This window comes from Culex quinquefasciatus, chromosome 2 (genome assembly GCF_015732765.1).
Source record: "Culex quinquefasciatus strain JHB chromosome 2, VPISU_Cqui_1.0_pri_paternal, whole genome shotgun sequence".
NCBI lineage: Eukaryota > Metazoa > Arthropoda > Insecta > Diptera > Culicidae > Culex > Culex quinquefasciatus.
Genome location: NC_051862.1, coordinates 157,317,831 through 157,343,785, shown reverse-complemented (window position 1 = coordinate 157,343,785; position 25,955 = coordinate 157,317,831). Strand labels below are relative to the sequence as shown.

The following is a 25,955-nucleotide window of genomic DNA, read 5'->3' as shown; positions in this document are numbered from 1 at the left end:
GTTTTAGGAAACAGTTTCCCTGACTCGGGACAGACTCCCCCAGCAAGCTCCAGGGTGAATTAGCGAGGTTCATTCAAGTTTTATAAAAATAACCTTAAGACAAGCCGTGTTTGCGAGGTTTGCTTGTTACTAGTACGAGTTATCGCGATTTTCTGAAAAAAAAGTTTTGAAGTTCAGGAAACTGCCAAATGGGAATAATTTAATTGCCATAAGTTGATATGCTTACTATTCAAAGATCTTGTCATCCAATTGCCAGATTTCTCGAAACATTTTCCAGCGATCCCACGTGACCAAGAAAAAGCTTCCAAAAATTTAAATTATGGTGATATCCGGTGGAAAAGTTGGTGGTCAAGGGAAAGCGGTCTTGGGGAAGTGATTTCCTGCGAAAAAATGGTGTCAGCTCGAGCCTGTTGCAGAAACCAAAGCTGATTCCCGGATTCCAACGGGAGAAATCTTCATGGTCAGGATTTTCCAGCAGCAGCAACTTATCAGCAGATGGCGATCTTCATCCGGTACACTACACTTCCGGACCAATTGGTAACGTCATCAATCACAGCTACAAATCGTGATACGGTTGGCTGTTTCAAGTTTATCGATGGAGGTTCAGCGGTTCGCAAGTTTAACAACAAAACGGGAAACTCCAGAAATTCAAATGAAGCTGGTCTTGAAGATATCATTATTCGGTGAGCACGTTCCTTTTATAAAACAAAAAAAAATCTTCTCACTAATATTCTAACATTCGCTCACACCAATCAAGACATCCATCCAAAACAAACTTATATATAAAACATCTGCTTACTAAATACGCGCTGATTTCTTGTCCACAGATAAGAAATCGGAAGTTTTGAATAACGTTTGTATCCGATTGATGCAAACGTTCTTTAGAGCGGGGCTTGTCGGTTCAAGCTGAGGTACCTCGCGCATGGCTAGCCTGCGTAGAAATGGGTCACCGAAGCTCGGCAGAGCTAACACCCACCAAATGCCTATGCGAGTTATTTGCATGTATAGAATGGAAATCGAAAATATATGGAAACAACTCAATTTGTAAGAAGCGACAGCGTGGTCCCGTTTGGTTGGTTGCACACACACACACACACACATCCCACGTGACCAAGAAAAATCCTTCAAGCACGAAATCCCATATCCTCATCTCTCTCCCACCGCCAGGTCGCCCGCAGCCCTCCGTCAGGTGGCTCATCAACGGCGTCATCGTAGACGACCAGTACGAGCACACCTCGGGCGACATCATCGAGAACCGGCTGCTGTGGCCGACGATCCAGCGCAGCGACCTGAACTCCATCTTCACCTGCCAAACCATGAACACGCGGCTGGTCGAGGCGAAGGAAACGAGCTACGTGCTGGACATGCACCGTAAGTGGGCGGCCAATTAAACACTGGGCGACAAAAAAAAATTTTTATTTGGAAACGTTGTTGTAGATCATGATTTCAAGGAATTTCTAAAACTCACAAAGTCTCAAAAAAAGAAAACGTTTTGTCGCCCGGTGTAACCATCCAATCATCTTCCCCGGAAAATCACGGGTGCTAATCTTGCTCCTAACCCCACCTTCTTCCCTCCAGTGAAACCACTGTCGGTGCGAGTGATTGATCCGCCGGGCTCGGTCGTGGCCGACAAGCGGTACGAAGTGTCCTGCGAGAGCAGCGGCTCGCGCCCAAATGCCATCATCACCTGGTACAAGGGCAAGCGGCAGATGCGCCGCACCAAGGATGACATCCTCAGCCACAACCGGACGCTGTCCACGCTGAGCTTTTCGCCGTCCACCGAGGACGATGGCAAGCTGCTGACCTGCCGGGCCGAAAACCCCGACGTCAAGGGGCTGTTCCTGGAAACGACCTGGAAGATGAACGTCGTGTGTGAGTAGATTTAGCCCGGTGGTGCTGCCGTTGGTGGCTGGGCAATCATTTGAGGGTATTTCTTGGAACGAATATTTTCCGGAAGAATGATTCCATCGACGATTTGCTTGTAATTTCATTTCACTGGATTTCAATTGTTGGCTCAACTCATTTTCAAATTAAAAATTACTATAAACGTTCGCTTTTTTCAACTCAGTGTATAGCTGCTTCAAAGACGTATTTTTTCTAATACCCAATTTCATATCTTTATGCGAAAAAATACATTTTGCTACTGTTTTTTTTTTACTCTTATTTTTGCCGCAAATAACAAACGCTTCACAAGTTGGTAACTGGCTCCGTGGCTTAATGGTTACGGCTTCTGCCTCACAAACAGAAGGTTCAGGGATCAAATCCCGGTCGGTACCTTTGAAATTTGGAATCAGGAATTGGAACTTTGAATATGAACAAAAACGAAACTGAATCAGGTGGGATTCGAACTCACACCTTTGGATTTATGGTCTGGGACTCTAACCAGTCGGCCATCTGAATGTTAAAAACATGTTGTATTCTTCTCATATTATATACGCTCTGATCCCTGATTTGCCTGAAGAGATTGGGAGTCTTAAGATAGATCAAGGATCCGTCTGGTGCTTGCTTCTATGTTAAGGCGGGGCCGGATCTCTGCCATTCTGAAATGGGTCGTTGGAAGCAGCGCGAGGGCTATCACCACCTAATACCGGGAATGAGATAAGTTGTATCAGCATTCGGCATATACAAAGTCTGATACAAATTATACTTTCCCATAATTTCGCTACCGGTTAGCGGGTATTGGATTGACACACACACACACACACACACACACACACACACACACACACACACACACACACACACACACACACACACACACACACACACACACACACACACACACACACACACACACACACACACACACACACACACACACACACACACACACACACACACACACACACACACACACACACACACACACACACACACACACACACACACACACACACATATATACATCTTGGGCGCGGTTAAACCCTCGCATGGACTCATATGTATGTAGGACAGGAAATGGTTCTAGCACCCGGCATGGATCCTGTAAGTAGACTAGTGCAGAAAATGCAACGCCTCCCCCCGAAGTTATACCGAAAGGTGGTCCCGGGGGGACAAGGGCACGGCGTTCAAGGACTGGTTTAGTGGGTCGGGAAAACTCTTTTTTTGTTTTCCCAACCCCACACTACCTGAGGAATGAATTCTCAGGTGTCTGGTAGCAGATTCCGACCTTGTAAAAAAAAAAAAAAAAAAAAAAAAACACACACACACACACACACACACACACACACACACACACACACACACACACACACATATACATCTTGGGCGCGGTTAAACCCTCGCATGGACTCATATGTATGTAGGACAGGAAATGGTTCTAGCACCCGGCATGGATCCTGTAAGTAGACTAGTGCAGAAAATGCAACGCCTCCCCCCGAAGTTATACCGAAAGGTGGTCCCGGGGGGACAAGGGCACGGCGTTCAAGGACTGGTTTAGTGGGTCGGGAAAACTCTTTTTTTGTTTTCCCAACCCCACACTACCTGAGGAATGAATTCTCAGGTGTCTGGTAGCAGATTCCGACCTTGTAAAAAAAAAAAAAAAAAAAAAAAACACACACACACACACACACACACACACACACACACACACACACACACACACACACACACACACACACACACACACACACACACACACACACACACACACACACACACATATATATATATACATCTTGGGCGCGGTTAAACCCTCGCATGGACTCATATGTATGTAGGACAGGAAATGGTTCTAGCACCCGGCATGGATCCTGTAAGTAGACTAGTGCAGAAAATGCAACGCCTCCCCCCGAAGTTATACCGAAAGGTGGTCCCGGGGGGACAAGGGCACGGCGTTCAAGGACTGGTTTAGTGGGTCGGAAAACTCTTTTGTTTTCCCAACCCCACACTACCTGAGGAATGAATTCTCAGGTGTCTGGTAGCAGATTCCGACCTTGTAAAAAAAAAAAAAAAAAAAAACACACACACACACACACACACACACACACACACACACACACACACACACACACACACACAGCAAGACAAACTGCTTCAAGGAGTTATGCCAAGACGCTGATGCAAACCCTTGGGGGAGCGCATATCGTGTAGCGATGGCGAAGATCAGAGGCCCATCGATGGTGGCTGAAACGTGTCCCGACAAGCTGAAGGTCATTGTGGAAGGGCTCTTCCCAAGACATGACCCAACGACATGGCCTCCTACACCGTACAACGACGAAGGGGTAGCAACGCCGAAGGTCATCTGATCACCAACGAGGAACTTGTGGCAGTAGCGAAGAGATTGAAGGTGAAGAAAGCTCCCGGTCCGGATGGAATCCCGAATTTCGCCCTGAAATCGGCGGTTCTAGCATTCCCGGACAGGTTTCGAACAGTCCTGCAGGAATGCCTGGACGAAGGACACTTCCCCGACCCGTGGAAGATTCAAAAGCTCGTGTTGCTGCCGAAGCCAGGCAAACCACCGGGGGACCCATCATCGTATAGGCCTATATGTTTGCTGGACACCCTCGGAAAGCTTCTGGAACGGATCATCCTTAACCGGCTGACCAAGTACACGGAGAGCGAGCATGGCTTAGCAGCGAGGCAGTTCGGCTTCCGTAAAGGGAGATCCACGGTGGACGCCATCCGGAAAGTGGTCGAGAAAGCCGACGAAGCGCGGAGGAAAAACGCAGGGGAACCGTTGCTGCGCAATAGTCACGATTGACGTCAAGAACGCGTTCAACAGTGCGAGCTGGGCGGCCATAGCAGCAGCGCTGCACAAAATGAAGGTGCCTGACTATTTGTGCATGATCTTGAAGAGCTACTTCGAGAACCGCGTGCTGGTCTACGACACTGCCGATGGACAAAAACCGTTGTTGTTACCGCGGGAGTTCCACAGGGATCCATTCTGGGTTCAGCACTGTGGAATGGAATGTATGACGGAGTGTTGACACTGGGACTACCCAACGGCGTAGAGATTGTGGGCTTTGCAGACGACATAGTGCTGACGGTAACCGGCGAAAATGTCGAGGAGGTCGAAGTGCTGGCTATGGAGGCAATCGCAATGATCGAGAACTGGATGCTCGAGGTGAAGCTGCGGATCGCTCACCACAAGACGGAGATGGTGCTGGTTAGTAACCACAAGAAGGTGCAGCAGGCCCAAATTCACGTTGGAGAACACGTCGTGCACTCGAAGAGAGCGCTCAAGTACCTCGGGGTGATGGTGGATGACCGGCTGAACTTCAACAGCCACGTCGATTACGCCTGCGAGAAGGCGGCTAAGGCGATCATGGCACTGTCGAGGATGATGCCGAACAACGCTGGACCCAGGAGCAGTAGGCGCCGCCTCTTGGCAAGTGTCGCGACGTCCATACTTAGGTACGGCGGACCGGTATGGTGGACGGCGCTGGGGACGAAGCGAAATCGAGCGCTGCTCGACAGAACGCAGAGACTGATGGCCATGCGGGTTGCAAGCGCGTACAGGACCATTTCGTCGGAAGCAGTTGGCGTCATAGCCGGAATGATCCCCATCGGCATCACACTGGAGGAGGACACCGTGCGCTACACCCGGAGAGGCACGAGAGGTATCCGGGAAGCTGCGAGAGCCGAATCGCTGGCAAGGTGGCAACGTGAGTGGGACACCACGGAGAAAGGCAGATGGACGCATCGGCTTATCCCGTCCGTATCCACGTGGGTGAGCAGAAGGCATGGAGAGGTCACCTTCCACCTCACACAGTTCCTGTCGGGCCATGGCTGCTTCAGGAAGTACCTGCACAGGTTTGGACATGCAGAGTCTCCTCTCTGTCCGGACTGCGTCGATTGCGAGGAAACACCGGAGCACGTGGTGTTCGCCTGCCCTCGCTTCGAGGCAGCGCGAAGCGAAATGCTGGCCATTATCGGAGCGGACACCAGCCCGGATAATGTGGTGCGAAGAATGTGCAGCGACATCGCCAAGTGGAATGCGGTCGTCGGAGCGGTGACGCAGATCACTTCGGCTCTCCAGCGGAAATGGAGAGACGATCAGAGGAGGAACGACTAGGAGCCTAGTCGAAAACCCACGAGTGTGGCTGTGAAGGAGAGCACGTTATGATGGTCGGCTCTACCAAATCGGTACACGTCTCGATGGTCACAGGAGTCGAGAACCCACGAGTGTGGCTGTGAAGGAGAGCACGTTATGACGGTTGGCTCTACCAAATCGGTACACGTCTCGATGGTCCAAGGAGAGGGCTGCATATGACTAGCCGATCAAAAGCAACGCGATTCTTGGGCGCGGTTAAACCCTCGCATGGACTCATATGTATGTAGGACAGGAAATGGTTCTAGCACCCGGCATGGATCCTGTAAGTAGACTAGTGCAGAAAATGCAACGCCTCCCCCCGAAGTTATACCGAAAGGTGGTCCCGGGGGGACAAGGGCACGGCGTTCAAGGACTGGTTTAGTGGGTCAGGAAAACTCTTTTTGTTTTCCCAACCCCACACTACCTGAGGAATGAATTCTCAGGTGTCTGGTAGCAGATTCCGACCTTGTAAAAAAAAAAAAAAAAAAAAAAAACACACACACACACACACACACTAACAAACGCTTTACAAGAAAAATAAAAGGGGGGAAAGTTGTGTTCATCTCGTTAATTTCTTAATTTCTTCAACAATAATTGTATTTAGTGTTTCAGCTCTTGCTTCGAAAAGTAATACTTCTCCACTTTGTTTTGGGGTTTGACTTGACCAAACACACGGACGCCAACTTGAAGCGGGAAAACATTTTTTTCCCTGAAAAATCCTTTTCAAATGTGTTTTTCGGAATTGCCAAATAAAAATGTCTTTCGCAAAAAATGTTTCGCGATTTAAAAAAAATATCAATTTGCAACTGGTTGCATAAACCACTATGAAAGTTATAGCTCAACATTGAAAAATTGCCCAAAAATACACTTTTTTGTTTGGCTGCTAAACCAGTACAGGTCTCCTAAAAAATATTTTTTTTTACAAAAGTCGTTTCAATCTATATAAGAGGTTACATACATGTACATCGGCAAACATGTCAGTGGTTGGTTTGAGCACACACCCAAATAAACATTTTCATCTATTAACAAAACAATTTTGAAAACATTTGGTTCAATAATTGCTGAGATAAAGCTATTTGAAGTTAGCAGTTTCATACAACGGGTGCCACGATATCTCAACACTGCTTTGATCAAATCGGCTCAAAATTTTGGAGAAGACTCGTCAAACCGGTCCCATGTGCATGACGAAGGTCGATTTTCAAAAAGTTTATTTTAAAGAAAGATATTTTTTTGTGTTGCATACAGAAACACGTCAGTTTTTGGTTTCCATATTTTTTTTAATAGCTAAATTTAAAATCGCGCTTCGTCATGCACACAGAATATGTCTTGAGACTTATGCTCACATTTCTGCTAATTTGGTCCATCCCATCTCGAGATATCATCTCATACTCAGTTTAATCATGAAGATACTTCATGAAACTTTCAGGAGTTATTGTTGGATTTTTTGTGGATTTAATAAATTTTCTGTATACAATATTCTTTTTTTCAGATACCTTTTTAAACGATTCTCGATTTACGCAACTTTTTTTAAGTCATGACCGAAAATTAGAATGTCCATGACTTAAATTAAGAATATCGGATTTCGCGGATTTTTCGGAGACTTTTTCGGAGACTTTTTGTTTAGAAATGTTATTAGGCTGGTACAAATATTTTTAAAAGTTTTTGTCACCCCCCCCCCCCCCCCTTCAAAATTGGCCCGAAAAATCAGGGGGCAAAAAAATATTTTTACAATAAACTTCAAAATTTTAATGAAAATTCAAGTGCAACCAGCTGAAATCAAATTAAAATACATTCTCCTGCGTTTAAAATAATTTTTAGCATGTTTGGGTTTATTAAAAAATCTTAAGATTTTTTGAAAATTTTCGATGCAAAATCTTTTTTTTTTCGATGCAATTTTTGTTTTTGTCAGATCTTAGATTTTTTGAAAACTAATAATTGCAAAACAACTGAACTAGTGTAAAATGCATTTAAAACACTTTTTTCATTTAAATGTGAAAACTATGGCTTGTTATTTAAATTTTTATATTTTTTTATTTTTTTGCCCCCCCCCCCCTTGACATCGGCCAGGGCCGAGGGACAAAAACTTTTTTAAATATTTGCATCGGCCTTAAAACATTTTTGCAAACTTGTCTACCATACTCACTGAAGCTATGAGGATATGTTCCGGGGTAAAAAACCGTTTTCCTCTAGCTTGTTACGGTGGTAGACCCACAGACCTTAACTCCAGGGAGTCCTTGCATGTCCCAGAACATCCCAACACATCAGGAAACTAGTCTACCATAATCACTGAAGCTATGTGGATATATCCCGGGGTCAAACCCCAGCGACATCTGGCTCGTTACGGCGGTAGACCAACAGATCTTAACTCCAGGGAGTTCTTGGATGACCCAGATCATCCCAATAAGTTCCAAAACCTACCAAAATGTATAAATAAAATTTCTAAAAAATAAACAATTGATACATTTTGAAAATTTTCCGAAAAATTACGAAATCCTAAACAGTCTTAATTTCAGTCATATTCTCAATTTAAGTCATGGACATTCTTTTTTTAAACGATTCTCGATTTAAACACCCCCATTTCGATGTGTAAATCAAGAATATGGTGTATTATAAAATTTTGTGATTTTCTACATATATGGAACCCCTTGGGCAAATGCGCCTTTGTCTAAAAATATTTTTGACGAATACCTCGGAAAGTTTCACAAAACATATTCCAAAAATATAAAAGTCGTTTATCAGGATTTCAATGAATAGCTTTTTGAAAATACACGTGCGCATAGGATAAATTGCAAACAATTATGTTTTTTGATTGAAATTTTCATTACTTAAATATTCATAGCAGCGACCTAAAGCGTCAATAGTTTTTTTTTTAATGCGGAATTTTGGGTACCGTAAACTGGGGTGACTTTGATAGCCCGGGGTGACTTTGATAGGTTTTTCAAATGCCCGTCAAATTAATATCTAAACATTTTTGAGAATTTCGAGTATGCAAGCATTAAGGGATAGCTTATTATAGAACATATATGCAAAAATGTTACTGTTACATTGGATGTATCAAAATTAGTGGCCAAATCAAATTTCTATCAATGTCACCCCGGGCTATCAAAGTCACCCCAGTTTACGGTACCCAACAATGCATGTGTATTTTTTAATAAATCTGTAAACAAAATAATCTTATAATTTTTTTTGATGTTTTGATAAATTTTACTAGCAAACTTAGTTAGCACCACCCCAATCTTCAAATATAAAAAGTAACTAATGATTCGGGCAAAGGAACTTTTGTACCAACTTTGAGTGATTTATTAATTTTAAGTTTAACTTTTACTTGGAAGTGATAAAATAAATTAAAATTGCAAATGGGTAATTCTCCGCCAACTCACACAGCAGTTGCCCCGACCCCTCTTCGATTTGCGTGAAACTTTGTCCTATGGGGTAACTTTTGTCCCTGATCACGAATCCGAGGTGCGTTTTTTGATATCTCGTGACGGAGGGGCGGTACGACCCCTTCCATTTTTGAACATGCGAAAAAGAGGTGTTTTTCAATCATTTGCAGCCTGAAACGGAGATGATATAGAAATTTGGTGTCAAAGGGACTTTTATGTAAAATTAGACGCCCGATTTGATGGTGTACTCAGAATTTCAAAAAAACGTATTTTTCATCGAAAAAAACACTAAAATAGTTTTAAAAATTCTCCCATTTTCCGTTACTCGACTGTAAAAAAATTTGGAACATGTCATTTTATGGGAAATTTAATGTACTTTTCGAATCTGCATTGACCCAGGAGGGTCATTTTTTCATTTAGAACAAAATTTTTCATTTTAAAATTTCGTGTTTTTTCTAACTTTGCAGGGTTATTTTTTAGAGTGAAACAATGATCTACAAAGTTGTAGAGCAGACAATTACAAAAATTTTGATATATCGACATAAGAGGTTTGCTTGTAAACATCACGAGTTATCGTGATTTTACGAAAAAACGTTTTTAAAAAGTTGGTCGTCATCGATCATGGCCGTTCATGGTCACCCACGACAGACACGGACGACGAAACAAAGAGAAACGCGAAAAGTAACTTTTTCAAAACGTTTTTTTTTTTGTAAAATCGCGATAACTCGTGATGTTTACAAGCAAACCCCTTATGTCTATATATCAACATTTTTGTAATTGTCTGCTCTATAACTTTGTAGAACATTGTTACACTCTAAAAAATAACCCTGCAAAGTTTTTTTTTAAGTGGAAAAATATTCTAAATTCTCTTATTTTGATTGAAAACGATGGTTTCTAGTATTTTTATTGTCATCACTTGATAAGTTTTTTAACCGTTTTCACTTCATATTAAGCAAATTTGATCCATAAAAAACCCCAGCAAGTTTAAACAATTCATATTAGGTGTGGCTAATTTTCAACCTTCAATCGTCTGTAATCTTTTTCATAAAATATCTTGATAATCACTGATAGAAAAATCTAATTTAAATTTAAATGTTGTGGCGTATCCAAAACTTTAATAATTGAAAATATAAGAAAATCGTTTGTAAAAAGTTATTTTTCCAAAAGTTAAATTCATTTTTCATCTAAAAAAAACTCAAATTGATTTTTTTTTTAAATTCTGGAGTGAGTAGAAACTAAAGAAATACACTGAAACCCCGATGGTTTGACACCAGCTGTTGTCAAACGAACAGGGTCACTTTTTAGTTTGACACACTCTTTACACGGAGCTCACACACATTACCAAACGTTGGTTTGATAGGAAGTGTGAGTCCCGTGTAAAAAGTGACAGTTCAGTGAGTGTAGCTAAAACTACAGGTTTTCTTCTCTTCCCTACAGATCCACCGATCGTAAGCGTCCAGCTGGGCTCGACGCTGATGCCGGACGACATCAAGGAGGGTGACGACGTGTACTTTGAATGCCACGTGCAATCTAATCCGGCCTGGAAGAAGCTGCATTGGTTCCAAGGGGTTAGCCCTTCCTTGCCCTTTTAAAAGAAATGCTTTTTCCATAACCGGGTTTTTCCTTTTTTTTTTGTTCCACCCCGCGCTCATTTCCTTCGATATTGGACTCATTACCCCAGGACACGCTGCTCCTGCACAACGCTTCCGCCCGGGTCATCCAAACCAACCAGAGCCTGGTGCTGCAGAAGCTGGGCAAGCAGTCGGCCGGATATTACGCTTGCAGTGCAATCAACGACGAGGGCGAAACCGTCAGCAATCAGCAGTTTCTTCGGGTGAAACGTAAGTGTGTTGCGTCGGAGACTCATTGTTTGGCCCATCACTCATCTAGAGTAGATTTTTTTTCTTTTTTTTTATGTTGGATCCGGTCAAGTCCATCCAACATTGTTAGCATTGTGCCAAGAATGGCCGGAATTTCGCGCGAACGAGATTTCAAATCAATTTCCGGTGATTCTCGCGCTGATCTAATTATTGCTCCTAAAGTCATACAAAAAATGGTAATGTTCTTCGTCGGAAGGGAAGAGGATTGGACAAATAGCTGTGATAAAGGCGCCTTATAATTTGTTTTGTGGAAAAATTTAAAAAAAATACACTCATCCCTTAAATTTAGAGCAATTAAGGGATCGCTCAATGAGTAAAAAACACAGGGGTTATGTTACAGACATGCCCAGCAAGACAAAGAAAATGGTTGGATAATAGAAAATACTAAATGTTTCGTAATATTGTATTTGACAACTTATGAAAATCTTATTTGAGGCTAAGCTAATGACGAACAATACAATACCTCCAAAAACTTTGCAAACATTTGTGGCTTCAAAGCAAAACTCTCTACAGAAGGCAGATGTTTTATGCACTAAAACCACATTTCAGCTCGCTCGACCCACCACTTCCGATGCAAAACCCCGAATAGTCAAACGCAATTCCAAATTCCGTAACCCGAACCTCCTCCGCCTCCATCACCACCCTCGGAGGGACAACCACAGAAAATCGTAACGCGGATCAAATCAGTAAGTTGGTTGCAGGTCTGTTTGTGCGTCGGATTGCAGCAGCACCCCGGTGTTGCTGCATCCCGAAAACGAAACAAGCTTGGCCAGTGGCCACATCCTTCCTGACCTGCCCCGGGGGAGGCGGCCAAACCCGATGACCGCCGGACCACGTGCACGCGCATCACGCATTTGTATATTGATTTATGCAGTTTGAGGTCAGCGCGTATAATCTAGAATTAAATTTAATAGCATTTTAATCAAACATGTCCAATCGCGCTGGGGCTTGGGAGGCTGATATGGGCTTGGTTTACCCTCTCCTCCCCTCGGTTCTGGTCAGGCGATGACCAGCGGACAGCACGCGTGGCCAACCTGGGCGGCAGCGCAGTGTGGGAAGTTCCAATAATTGCTATTTGCATGTGATTTGAATTTTGCTAAAATGTTTGTCTGCGCTTTGTATGTGTACGGAAAATTCTCACATTTGATCTCATTATAACGGTGGTCAACGGGGGGCTTTATGAATTAAATTTTTCCATTTTACGCTGATGGTAACAGATTTTCCGGGGCACAATGTTTCGGCAATGTTTTCTAGAATGCAATTTGCATTTTGCAACATGGTCGTATAATAGGATTTGCGGCATATGCTTGTTTTTATCTCAGCTTGGGAGCAAATTGAACTAACGATTTTGGTCTGCAGTGCAACGTTGAACTGTTGTAATTTTGGCTTCTTGTTACGACAATGTTTTATGAAAATCTTTTGGCCTTTTGATGTTAGTTGAATAATATGGTTGAAGATCAGCCTAAATTCACAGTCTGCATTCCCTTTTAGTAACAACTTTGTTAGCTAAAAATCCAAATTCGAACCAATTCTGAACTATCTAAAATAATTAAGAAGGAGATCTCCTAAATGTTAATTAAATCTGGGGTTTTATGATTTTTCAAGTTTAAATTTGTTGATGGAACTTGCTAAACCTTTGAAAAAAAAAGTTGTTTTGTTTCAAAAGAAAAAAAAATTGTAAAATCGCGATAACTCATGATGTTTATAAGTGAACACCTTATGTTTCTATATACCGTCAGTGGGGGTGACTATGGGTCAAAAAACGAAACACCTCTCGAAATTTCTTAATAACAAAAACAATTTAAATAACATCGAAAATCTTTTAACGTAGATTTGTTCTTAGATAGTTTACTAACATTTTCCCAAAATATGGTCGATTTTGATGAACACTACCTTAAATGCCAATTGTTTGAAAATTGACCCAATCTCACCCCTTAGAGGGGGTGACATTGGGTCAAATGAAACTAAAATGATGCTGAAATACAAAGATATGGTAAAAACAAGTCATCCAACAGCGTTTCTTGTTCGAGGGAATCGTATTGACACGCTACAATGTTTGAAGTGGAGATTTTCAAACACTCGGGTAGTTTTCGAGCAATTCTAACAAAAATATTAGAAAAATGATTTTTCGAGAGGTCATTTTTGGCCAAAAACGTACCCCAACTTTAGACATCTGCCAAAATAACAGGATATGTTCTAGGAACGAATTTTTTTCAGCGAAGTCATCTTAAGATGTCCCCTACACAACCCTTTTAACAGAATTCAGTTTCATTGAAAAGAATCTGAGAAATGGTAAAATCCGTAAAAAATCACTTTGACCCAATCTCACCCCCCAGACCCAATGTCACCCCCACTGACGGTATGTAATATTTTTTGTAATTGTCTGCTCTACAACGTTGTAAAACGTTGTTACACACTTAAAAGTAACCCTGAAAAGTTAAAAAAAACACGAAATTTTAAAATAAAAAAATATTGTTCTAAATGAAGTCATTGTAGATTCAAAAAGTACATAAAATTTCCCTTAAAATGATATGTTCCAAAAAATTTTACAGTTAAGTGGCAGATTTTTGAAAACTTTTTTAGTGTTTTCTTCGACGATAAAGAAGTTTTTTTTCTGAAATTTGAGTACGCCATCAAATTGGGCGTCCAAATTTACATAAAATTTCTCTTGGCACTAAATATCGATCTCATCACCGTTTCAGGCTGCAAATAATTAAAAAAACACCTCTTTTTTCGCATGTTCAAAAATGAAAGTGGTCGCACCGCCCCTCTGTCTCGAGTAGAGCGTCCAAATTTCCCGGGTTTTGAATTTCCTGGAAAATGGGAAAAATATTTTTGTAATTCCGGGATCCCGAGAAATTTTTAAAACAGTCATAAAATCTATGTTATTATTATATTTGTTATGTTTTTCAAGCTTAAAATCATAGAATTAGCTCAATCATATTATTTGGTGATAATCTACACTTCAATTTAAACAAGGACGAAAGTTTTTAAATAGCTTAAATTAAATTGAAATCAGTTTATACTTGTTCTTTGTAATGCTTTGGATTATAAATGAACTACAGTGTAATTCAAATTTAATAAGTCCTTTATAAATATATTTCTTTTTTTAAATGAAATGACCAGAAAAGCTGGAAAAAATTCTTTGAAAATATCTCTGAAAAAACAAGATGCTAAAACAAATAAAATGACTCCAGTCAATGTAAAATATTAGATATGTTTTGAATGTCATGTTTTATTTAATTAATGTTTACGCAACAAGTGACAAAATAAAGATTTTTCCAGCACGAGTTGTACATTTATCGGATAATTCTCGACAACTTTTTCAAAATGTCCTTCATACTCCTGGCGCAATATTTTTTTGAAAAAGTAATCTAGAAATACGACAAGTGCTGGGAAAAACAAGTTTCACAACAAGTGGCATTTTTTTTGCAATCCCGAATAGACGCTTTTTGAATGGAAATTAACCGTTAACACTGGAACGCCCAACGCATGTCCAACTTACACGGACGCCCAAGCCTCCCAAAAAAGGTGGAACGGTAACATTAACTCGCTGGTTCTCGGGCATTACTCAACCAATCGGGACGATTCTTGTTTCCAGTGATTTGTTAGGATGTCTAGATGATCTTAGAACTTTGCAGAACTCAATTTGATGAAATCTGTAATTTCTGCGACCGAAAACATTGTTCCACCTTTTTCAAAACGACTGCCTCCACGGAATTTTTGGCGAATTTTTTTTTACACGCGAAAAAAAAAGTTGGAACGATGTTTTTGATCGCAAAAATTACAGATTTGATCAAATTAAGTTCTGCAAAGTTCTAGAATTATCTAGACATCCTAACAAATCACTGGAAAAAATAATCATCTTGATTGGTTGAGTTATGTCCGAGAACCAGCGAGTGGAAGTTACCGTTCCAACTTTTTTGGAGCCTTGGGCGTTGGAATGTTAAAATAAAAAAAAAATAAAATGCTGAAAAGTTCAACTTTCGCAAAAAAAACTTTTGCAAAACCATTTTTAACAAATTATAGAAATGGAGATTTTAGAGCAAAAAATATGTGAAATTGTTTTGTTCTGTTTCTGTGTCAACCAAAGTCATTCAAAACATCTTGCAAAAATTTAGCTTGAAAGCTTTCTTAATTTGTTTCATTTGTCCTGATTTGTCCCACATGTCGGTGTTTGATGAATAATAATTTGATTTGATTTTTTTTTTTTAATGTAAGTTCATAAATGAACGTAGATATCTCAATCTTTTAAAAATATATAACAATAGGAAATATTTAAAGCGCTTGTCATTTTGCAGATCAGTAAACTAAGATTTTAACAGTTTTCCTTAATAAACTTAATGAATGCTGATATATGCTGAATACAATTTATAAAGCTTTAAATTTTTATCGATTATGAGGTATTCAACTGTTCATCTTTTTCCACATTCCAATCTGAATTTCCAAACCAAAATAAAACGGGATTCAAGAATTCCCGGTTTTGGAAAAATCCCAGGAATTTTATCCCGGGAATTCCCGGGCTGGACGCACTAGTCACGAGATATCAATAAACGCACCTCGGATTCGTGATCAGGGACAAAAATTACCCCTTAGGATAAAATTTCGCGCAAATCGAAAGAAGGGTTGGGCCAACTGCTGTGTGAGTTGGCGCAGAAATACCCATAATTTATGGTATAGTTTTTGGGACATGGTTTTCAGATACATGAATCTCGATTAAAAATGTTCTGATGAAAAAAAAAGTTGTTTTCTATAAAACGATACATTTTTCATTTTTAACTTTTTGACGCCCATGATGGATTTTTTTGTAAATTTAGTTCTAACTGTTTTTTTTTTCCAAAATCTAACTATACCAATTTAATTTGCATTAATCAGGTTATGGAAAAAACGAAATGGCGGGAAATGGTTAATACATTTTATCAAATGTTATGTTTTTAATGCTTTCCTTAAGTGAAATACTTCGTTTTTATTCCAAAATATCGCAATTTGTGTTGCCCAAAAAATAATCTGATTTAAAATTACATTCTTCTTTTGAATTCTGAGAAATTGTTAACCTTTGATAGGAAATGTTTAGACGAGCTGATTAGTTCAATAAGATCAGTAAATTTAAAAAAATTAAGTCAGATGATATTCTCAATTTCTAGAGTATATTTTCAAAACAAACCTGTGAGTCATGGGTTTCCTATTCAGATGGGACCTTTTGAAAATTTGATTCAGATTTATTTATTTTTTTCTGTATATTTTTCTTTCTGTATAACTGGAATTCCCGAATAAATGACATAATTCCTGGGAAACTGGAAATATCTTTTTACGGGAAATTTTGGGATTTCCTGGGACAGGAAATGGGACGCTCTACTTTGGTCATGTTTAAACTAATATCCTCTAGTTTTTATGTCAAAATAAGTATACTGTAATTTTTGTACATTTCAAACTATGTTTTAGGGAAACAAATAAACAAATTAAGCATGAATCAGCAGTTAAAGAATAGCGAAACTAATTGGGTAGCCATAATTACAAAACTTCAATGATTGTAATTGAATTCGTAAAATTAGCAGATTTTACAGATAAAATCGGAGTACAAATCCTGTGAAAAGCAAGCATTTAATAACTTTACGCTTTAAACATAATTGTAGATATTAAAAATAAATCAAAATTCCACAAATTGCGGACCAATAACACACAAATTTAAATTCTATCAAACTATTCCCACGGTGGCTGCATGATATTTCAAAACATCTGACCACAATACCATAAACATAAAACGAAAAATCAAAAACGCACACAGCACTGAGCTGCGGTTTGATGCATTATCAGAAACATTTTGCAGGGAAAAAAAATTTAGAGAACCAATAAAAACACACACATATTCCCATCAGCGTTGCAAATCGATGTTCAAGAGTTCAAGGTCGACGGCTGTTGGTCAGCTGCTGCAGCGTGCAAATCCTTGATTTTCGCAAAAAGGAACACAGTGAAAATTTAGGTTTCGACGCCTGTAAAACTTTTTTTTATGGAGTTTTTGTGAGTTTACGACTGATATTGAGGACTCTTTTTTCGTTCATAGTTCACTTTATTAAACAAAATATTCAAGCGATTTTTTTTTTCAAATGTGCACAAACAGTGGCAGTGTCACACAAATTGTCCGCAAATCCATGCAGCATAATGTGGTGTTGGTGGTGGGTGGTGGTACTAGTGATCCCACCAGCGAACTTTGGCCGGAAAGGACACATATTGTCGAATGTTCCGTCGTCGTCGTTGGTGCTCTAGGGAATGGCAGCGAGAGCATCCTGACTGAGGATGAGGAAAAGAGAGAAGGGCGTGTGAGTGCAAATATTGCAGCCAAATACGACGAAAACCTTTTTCGAAACGCATTGGGACATGTTGGGACTGTTTGGCAGTACTACCTGCTGATTTTACGATTGCAACCTTGTGGCAAACGGATCGCTAACTTTGTACTTGTTTCGGTGATGTAAAATTTGTTGGGCACGGTTGCAAAGTTGATAAATTTTTAACTCAATTTTGGGTAATTCTCTACCAACTCACACGAAATCGGGAAAAGTTGCCCCGACTTCTCTTCGATTTGCGTGAAGCTTTGTCCTTAGGGGTAACTTTTGTCCCTGATCACGAATCCGAGGTCCGTTTTTTGATATCTCGTGACGGAGGGGCGGTACGACCCCTTCCATTTTTGAACATGCGAAAAAAGAGGTGTTTTTCAATAATTTGCAGTCTGAAACGGTGATGAGGTAGAAATTTGGTGTCAAAGGGACTTTTATGTAAAATAAGACGCCCGATTTGATGGCGTACTCTGAATTCCGAAAAAAAAGTATTTTTCATGGAAAAAAACACCAAAAAAGTTTAAAAAATTCTCTCATTTTCCGTTACACGACTGTAAAATTTTTTGGAACATGTCATTTTATGGGAAATTTAATGTACTTTTCGAATCTACATTGTCCCAGAAGGGTAATTTTTTCATTTAGAACATAATTTTTCATTTTAAAATTTCGTGTTTTTTCTTACTTTGCAGGATTATTTTTTAGAGTGTAACAATGTTCTACAAAGTTGTAGAACAGACAATTACAAAAAAATGATATATAAACATAAGTAGGGACCTACATAGGGAAATGAAATGTTCTGGGAGAAATTTCAAACACCCAAAGTCATTCAAATTTAAGGTTGAAAAACTTGTAGTTTTTCTTTGGTGCTGGCACTTTTCTTGCACCGAACAAGCACAAACATTACAAAAACTATCAGATTATTATCAACAAAAGTTAAACAATACTAGTGATTGCTATAAGTCTCGTTTTTTTTGCCAACATTATTTTAGATTGATTCCGACCTTGTTCTTGCATGATCTTGTTGCTCGATTGGAACCCCGATTTGACAGTTCGATTGGAACCCTGAGAGTGACATTTCGCCTCTCCATTTAGGCTCTCTAAACATAAGGGGTTTGTTTAAAAACATCACAAGTTATTGCGATTTTACGAAAAAAAGTTTTGACGTTTTTTGTATTTTTTAAAAAAGCAAAATTTCAAAATCGGGCTTCGTCATGCACACGGGATATGTCTTGAGAGTCTTCACCCTGAATTTCAGCTGATTTGGTCCATTCTATCTCGAGATATGACACCCGTAAATCAACTCGGTGTTTCGAGAAAAACGCTTAGAAAGTTTGACAGACCGCTTTGCGCACGGCAAAATGTTGAGCATAAAATCGTATCTAACTCAGTTTAATCATGTAATATCTTCATGAAACTCTCAGGATTGATTGAAAATCACCTGTTAACTTGATTCAATAAATTTTCTGTAGTATGAAATTATGTGATTTTCTACATGTATGTAACCCCTTAAACGCAAATTAAAAAAAATTGTCTTGAAAAAAATTTTAAAACCTTTTATACTAACTAAAAAAGATCCTCCTATTTTGAAATTTTCAAGATACTTAAATTTAAAAAAAAATCAGAATTTTCGAGACATATCTAGATTTGTTTAAAGACCCAAACATATGAAACACAATAGCATATAGAACCTTAAAAAACTCCAAAAAGTTCCAAAAAATCTTAAAATTCTGAAAATTTTATGTTTTTTACAATTTGAAAACTTTTAATAATACGAAGAACTCTCAACAATTTTTGAATTTCCACAACTACTGAAAAAATATAATTTTGATTTATTTTGAAAAATAGAAAAAATACATTTTTTTTGAATATTTTATTTTTTAAATTATCAATGCCGTTTCAAATATTCTCAAAGATTTGTCAACAATTAAAATAATCTTAAATTTTTATACATTTTAGAAGGTTACTTTCTCATTAAAAAATTCAACTTGTTTAAAAATTTAATAAATTTAAATTAGAAGAAATTAAAAAAAATATTTTGCTTACCCATTTTTTAAAGGAATAAAGTTATGAGGTGCATTTAAAAGACATGTCTATGAAAATAAGAATCAAAAATTTAATTACCGCAAATCAGGGTGACAAATTCAAATTATTTTTCAAATATTATTCACCCGATAAGAATTTTCTCATGATGTATATTTTTAGAATGATCACTGTGCACGGCGTGTTTTCTAAAACAACCTTTTCAGGAAAAAATAGTCATCGCTACTTTCAAATGTGTCTTATAGGAAATTTTCTCAGCTATCCAATGCTTCTAAGAGCGAAATGTTTCATCGGGAAATTTCTGAGATATCTCTATTTTAAGCTTTTTGTTTTAAAATCCTTAATCATTTATTGGAAACTTTTAAATAACAGCCCAGAAAACTTGTCAAATGATGTGTTTCATGTGTCATTTACTCATCAAAATGTGTAAAATAAGACAAAAAATAATTTTGTAGAAGGTTGCAATTCGCTTAACATTGTGAAAATTTTGTTTTATCTGAGTTTTTGAATATATGGGATTTATTCAGAACATAAAATCATAAAACCGTATTAATAGATTTTTTACAAGATTATTGGGTTATTACATATTTTTCTTTTGGTTTTGGTTATTTTTTGTGTACAAAAATCACATGTCTGATCTGATTTGGCTTGTTCAACCGAAACTTTGGTTTGTGGTTGTTAATGGTGTTATTGAATTTTAATGAATAAATTCGATATTTTCTTAAGCAAACATTAACAAGGAGCATAAAAACAAATACGTTTTGAAATCAAAAATATTCTTCATATTACTGTAACAAGCTTCAAAAGTCATATTTTCATGAGTATAAAATAAAGATAACATTTTATAAAATGTCATTACTACTTTTAAGTGTATTTCTAACAGTAAATGCACTTAAAAGTAGTAATGAAACTCAAGTCTTTAAACTCAGAATGCTGAAAACACCGTAACTAACTTGTTTTTTTTTGTTTGAACAAAAATTCAATATTATTTTAACAAAAAAAACAAACAGACACTTCCTTTACATATTTGAACAAAAATCAAGGTATATATAACATTTTTAAAAAAAGAAGAAATATTGCTAATTCCTTGATAATTTGATACAAAAAAACTAAAACAATCATTTTCATACTAATGAAAAGTATTTCTCCTAAAGCTTGCAACAGTTGTTAATGGTGTTTGCAGTTCAATTTCTAATACAAAACATGTTTTGAATCCATGCAACTGGTAGATGGTTGGTTAAAGAAATATGATAGATATTAATAAAAAACTAGTAATACCCTATCAATCACAAACCTGCCAAATTTCGGTTAAACAAGGTAAATCAGAGCAGACCGGTGTTACACTCAAACCCCGATGGTTGCTGTTGTCAAACGAACGGGGTCACTTTTTAGTTTGACACCCCTTTTACACGGAGTTCACACACACTACCAAACGTTTGTTTTGATAGTATGCGTGAGCGCCGTGTAAAAAGTGACAGTTCGTCACTTTTTAGTTTGACTTTGACCAACCAACGGGGTACAAACTAAAAAAGTGTCAAACGAAAAAGTGACCAACCACCGGGGGTTGAGTGTATTTGTACACAACAGTTATGTAATAATCTATTTGTACTTGTAAAAATCATATTTAATTACTGTTTTATGATTTTTATTTCTGAATGAAACCCATATCTTCAACAATGCGGTTAAAACTCCATTATTCTAATGTTTAGCGAATTACAACCTTCTACAAAGTTATTTTTTGTCTTATTTTACACATTTTGATGAGTAAATGACACATGAAACACATCATTTGACAAGTTTCCTGGACTGTTATTTAAAAGTTTCCAATAAATGATTAAGGATTTTAAAACAAAAAGCTTAAAATAGAGATATCTCAGAAATTTCCCGATGAAACATTTCGCTCTAAGAAGCATTGGAAAGCTGAGAAAATTTCCTATAAGACACATTTGAAAGTAGCGATGACTATTTTTTCTCCTTAAGGTTGCCCAAAAAATACGCCGTGCTGTGCTGGATCACTAAATGCTCATGCTCGTCTTATCAAATAAATTAAAAAGGGGCTTAAAAAATGGTTACGTTGAAAATGGTTTTATTTGAAGAAAAAAGTAAAATTAAATATTTGTTTAGCTAATTTATTAACTTTTAATAAAATGTGTAAAAACATTATTTTTCAAACAACAACATCCAATTATATTTGAGATTTTTTATACTGAAAATGCGTTTAAATCTAAAGGTATTTTTGATTTTGGTACAACAACGCTTCAAACTTGTCAAATAGAACAGCAAAGAATCCGATAATGCAGTCCGTTTTCAGCTTGAACTTATTTTAATTGGGAAATACATGACACTTTGAAAGTATTTAAATAATCCTATTTATCAATGTGTTCATAATTGCAGGTAATGACCGTTTGAAACATTTCAAAATTTGTTGAAAACTTGTCTACCAAGCTAGTCGGTGCCGGGGTCAACAATTTGTTAAAAGCTGGTGTCGGAGTCGGACTTTAAAAATTGTGAGACATTTATTGGACGGGAAGATTACTGTGCTTTCCGAAATGAAAATAGCCCGGGAGGGTATTTTTTCATTGGGAACAACACAAAACATTTTTAAGATTTTGGCAAGTATTTGGAAGCTAAAGTTAGTTGAATGTTTGAGCTTCCAAATCGTGGTTGAAGTTCAAAGTTTGTTGAACAGATCTGCACGTAGCAAATAAGTGGTTCGAGTCTCCCCACTCTCCATCAAGTTCAACTTTTCATATAGTAATAAAATGTATTAATTCCACAATTCATCCCTGACTAAGTTTAACGAACTTGGCTCTCCCAATTGTTTACATTCGTTTTAACAACTTTCTCCACGATAACAGAAAAAAAACCCTAATTGCTTGATAATTTCCATATCTGCACTCCCGCAATCCAGGACCAACCAAAAACAACCAAAAAAAAACACCTAGTCAATGATTCATTCCTCCCATTTACAGATGCTCCGGTGTGTGCACACGAAAAAGTCGTCCTAATTGGTGCATCGAAAAACGAAAATGTGGAAATTTTATGCGCGATTCATGCAGATCCACCCGCCAGGTAAGCAAAAGTTGCACAGCACACCGTTGAACGCAAACATACAAAAAATAGATTTACACCCATAACCACCCACTTGCAATGGTTCCCAACACTTGGGAGCTTTTGAACTGCACTAGCCGGAACGATGGGAGTGGTTTTTCATTAGTCCGATATAGCAGCAAAGTGATCTGATCGCGTTTGAAAATCAGAGAAATAGCATGAGAATTGTACTAATCGATGTAAAATCTACAAAATAAGTTATGTTAAGTTGAATATTTTTTTGTTAATCCATATTGAAGATGAAAAAAACATATTTGTTAAGCTTCAATCATCAACGCGTACTTATTAAGACGTTTTCAGCAAACTTCCAAATCATCTCATTAGACGAACCCAAATGAGTCGAATAATTCCACCAAGCACCGTGAAAATCCACCTTACTTTTTTCCCCACACTCTCTCTCTCCTTGTCAGTTACTTTTGTGTACTTTTTTAACGCAACGCGACTTGTGCTATACACACCATCTAGAAGCGCGACATCGCCCAAAGTTTGTCGAATAAACCGTAGCAGCATCAGCAGAAAAAGAGACAAGTTTAACGTTCAAAGTTTGGTTAGCAAAATACAACTTTTTTTTCCAGTCTCAGCCCTCGTGGTACAACATGGTTGAAGAGCGTGTTTATTTATTAAAAAGTTAGCCCCGCATGTTTCGCCGATTTTTTCGCTTAGTTTACTCCAACCAAGTTGTGTTTTATATCTCTGCCAAATGTCGGGGACACACACCCACACATACACTGATTAAGCATACTTTCGTTTGGAGCGACTCAAACAACTTTATCCTCGAGCCTTTTTCCCATGCAGCTCGTCGTGTCATGTTTTAACCCACGATCTAACTACTGCGTAACTTCAAACAAGAAGCACTGCTTATTAAAAAATTTCCCCACCCTAGTAATTGCTAACTGAATTAAAAGTCAGTTTAACGGTTTAAAACCAAAACTTTGTGGCGTAAATCCTGGAGGCATTTTGAACGACGTTTCAAAAGGCGAGAAATCATCAAAGAGTTTGCTTAAGCTTCCCGATTCGTTTTTTTCTCTTCTTCTCAAAAACTAGAACTTTCCACTGGAGGTTCAACAATTCCGCCGAGATTCTGGAAGTTGACCCGCACCGGTACTCGAACCACGGAAACTTCAGTGTGCTGCAGTACACCCCGGTTACGGAACAGGTGAGTGAATGTCACATAAATTTATATGGTTTTTGAAAAAAAAAAAAAACTTCCTTAAAGCTAAATCATTTGAAAAACCGATCCACGAAGAAATCACAATTGACACTAAATAAATAGTGATTCCACATTAAAATTGATATTCTCATCACTAACCTACTTTCATTCATGTTTCTATTTTGCAATACATTCTATTTGTCCGTGCACTGTAGGGTGCCCAGAAAAAATAACCCCCGGCTATACCAACGGAAAACGTCTTTTTGAGTTATTTTAAGCATCTGTGTAAATTTTGAGCGAAATTGGTTGAGATTGACCCATTGTAACATGTAACACGTTCGAGATGTAGAAATATCATCAGGATGTAATATAAACAGTCAGTTTTAAGAGAATGCATGCAAAATATGTCTTTGCTAACAATTTTTCATCAGGATTTTAAAATTTAAATGACTGGTTGTGCTTAGAATCCCAGAAACTGCTAAAAGCTGATTCGAAATCCGGACACTTTTGCTTCGAATTCCCGGCACTCGATTTTTCTTACGAACTGCACAAATTTGGATGGAAATTTTAGTTAGTTGCATTTTTTAGGTCTCAAATAAGCTGTTAACATCAAAACAATCGATATTTTATATAATTTTTTTTTCTAGAATTTAAGGAAATCAAAACCATAAATTTCTGCTTTGCCTTCCCGGTGCATCGGACGCCTATGAAATATTTCAGTGAAATTTTTCACATTTTTGGTAAACTTATAATTTTATTTTATATAACTGTTTTGGCATTAACTACAGCGTTCAAACAAACTTAAAATGAAAGTTGATTTTAGAATTCATCAAATAACACAGTTATGGCATTCATAATGCGAACTAAATAATTGATAAAACGAGACGAGGTGTCCGGGTTTCGAAGCGTCCGGGAATTCGAATCATGACGTTACCCGAGCTTGTAGTTTAAATTGCTAATAACTTGTTTACAGCTTTGGTTTGTTCCACAAGATGTAGAGCATTAAATGTCCAATGAGAATCTAACTTTTGGGAATATTTGGATGGCAGTAGCGCATCGTTCAAACCAAACCTAAAGAAAATTGGGTTTTTCTTACATTTTTTTCGATTTTTCCCATACAAAATTTACCTTCGAGTATCAATGGGTAAATGTTTGCCGATTTTGTTCATATTTGACCCAAAGTCCTGCTCAAGGAACAATATTATTCATCTTGTGGAGCGAGGTTTGGAAAAAGTCCAACCCGAGTGTCCTGAAAATTTTATCTTCTTATTTAAAAAAGAAAAACTTTATATTTCTGTTAACAATGTTTCAACCTACTTGATTATTTTTCAGTATTTTCCAGTCACAGCTTATTTGTTTTTTGAATTGGTAAATCTTTAATTAGTTGGGCCGTTGCAAATGCTTCTTGAAAGTTACGTCTTTAAAAATAGGGAAAAATTAAAGGACATTTTTTGTTGATAAAATCTTAAAAATTTCGTAAGAAATTTAAAGCATCAACTAGCCCACAAAAAAACAATTTAATGCGTTGATAGTAATTTTATCACGTTTTGCTTCTGGTGGATTATTTTGAATATTGATTAATTTTCAATATACATTTCAACTCTTTTTTCATTGAAATTTTGAGACCATGGTTTATTTTGGCAAACATTGGCAGACTATCTCGGAAAGCAGTTACAACAACATTCTAAAAGTTTTGAAAGTTAGTTAACTATACTATGATAGGAATTAGCAGTTATTTTATAAAGTTTTTTCTGCTCTCACTTAACCGACTGAAACTGAATTTATTTCATCCAATTGATTATATTTGAATTTATTTGTAGTTGTAAGGATCTCCAAAACTCTGCATTCTGTTATTAGTTAAGCAAATTGTATTCTGATTACTACAACAAATAAACATGAATTGAATTGAATTGAATACTATGATAGGAAACAAAATGTAGCAAATCAGAACTTATTTGAATAATTAAAAGTTTCATGATTTTCTTAATGAAAATTATTTTGAATCGTAACACATTATCTTCAAAC

General features: G+C 37.8%; 1 protein-coding gene across 4 annotated transcripts in view; it reads left to right on the top strand.

Annotated features, from left to right (window-relative positions):
* Window positions 1-25,955, top strand: part of LOC6045655 (hemicentin-2) — a 149,616-nt gene that overhangs the window by 92,037 nt on the left and 31,624 nt on the right. For all 4 annotated transcript variants that reach the window (XM_038254539.1, XM_038254538.1, XM_038254537.1 and 1 more), the window contains exons 7-12: window positions 1,168-1,371; window positions 1,579-1,872; window positions 10,855-10,985; window positions 11,099-11,258; window positions 22,642-22,741; window positions 23,825-23,936. In XM_038254539.1, the coding sequence (XP_038110467.1) occupies window positions 1,168-1,371; window positions 1,579-1,872; window positions 10,855-10,985; window positions 11,099-11,258; window positions 22,642-22,741; window positions 23,825-23,936 (1,001 nt within the window). The remainder of the gene's footprint in view (window positions 1-1,167; window positions 1,372-1,578; window positions 1,873-10,854; window positions 10,986-11,098; window positions 11,259-22,641; window positions 22,742-23,824; window positions 23,937-25,955) is intronic.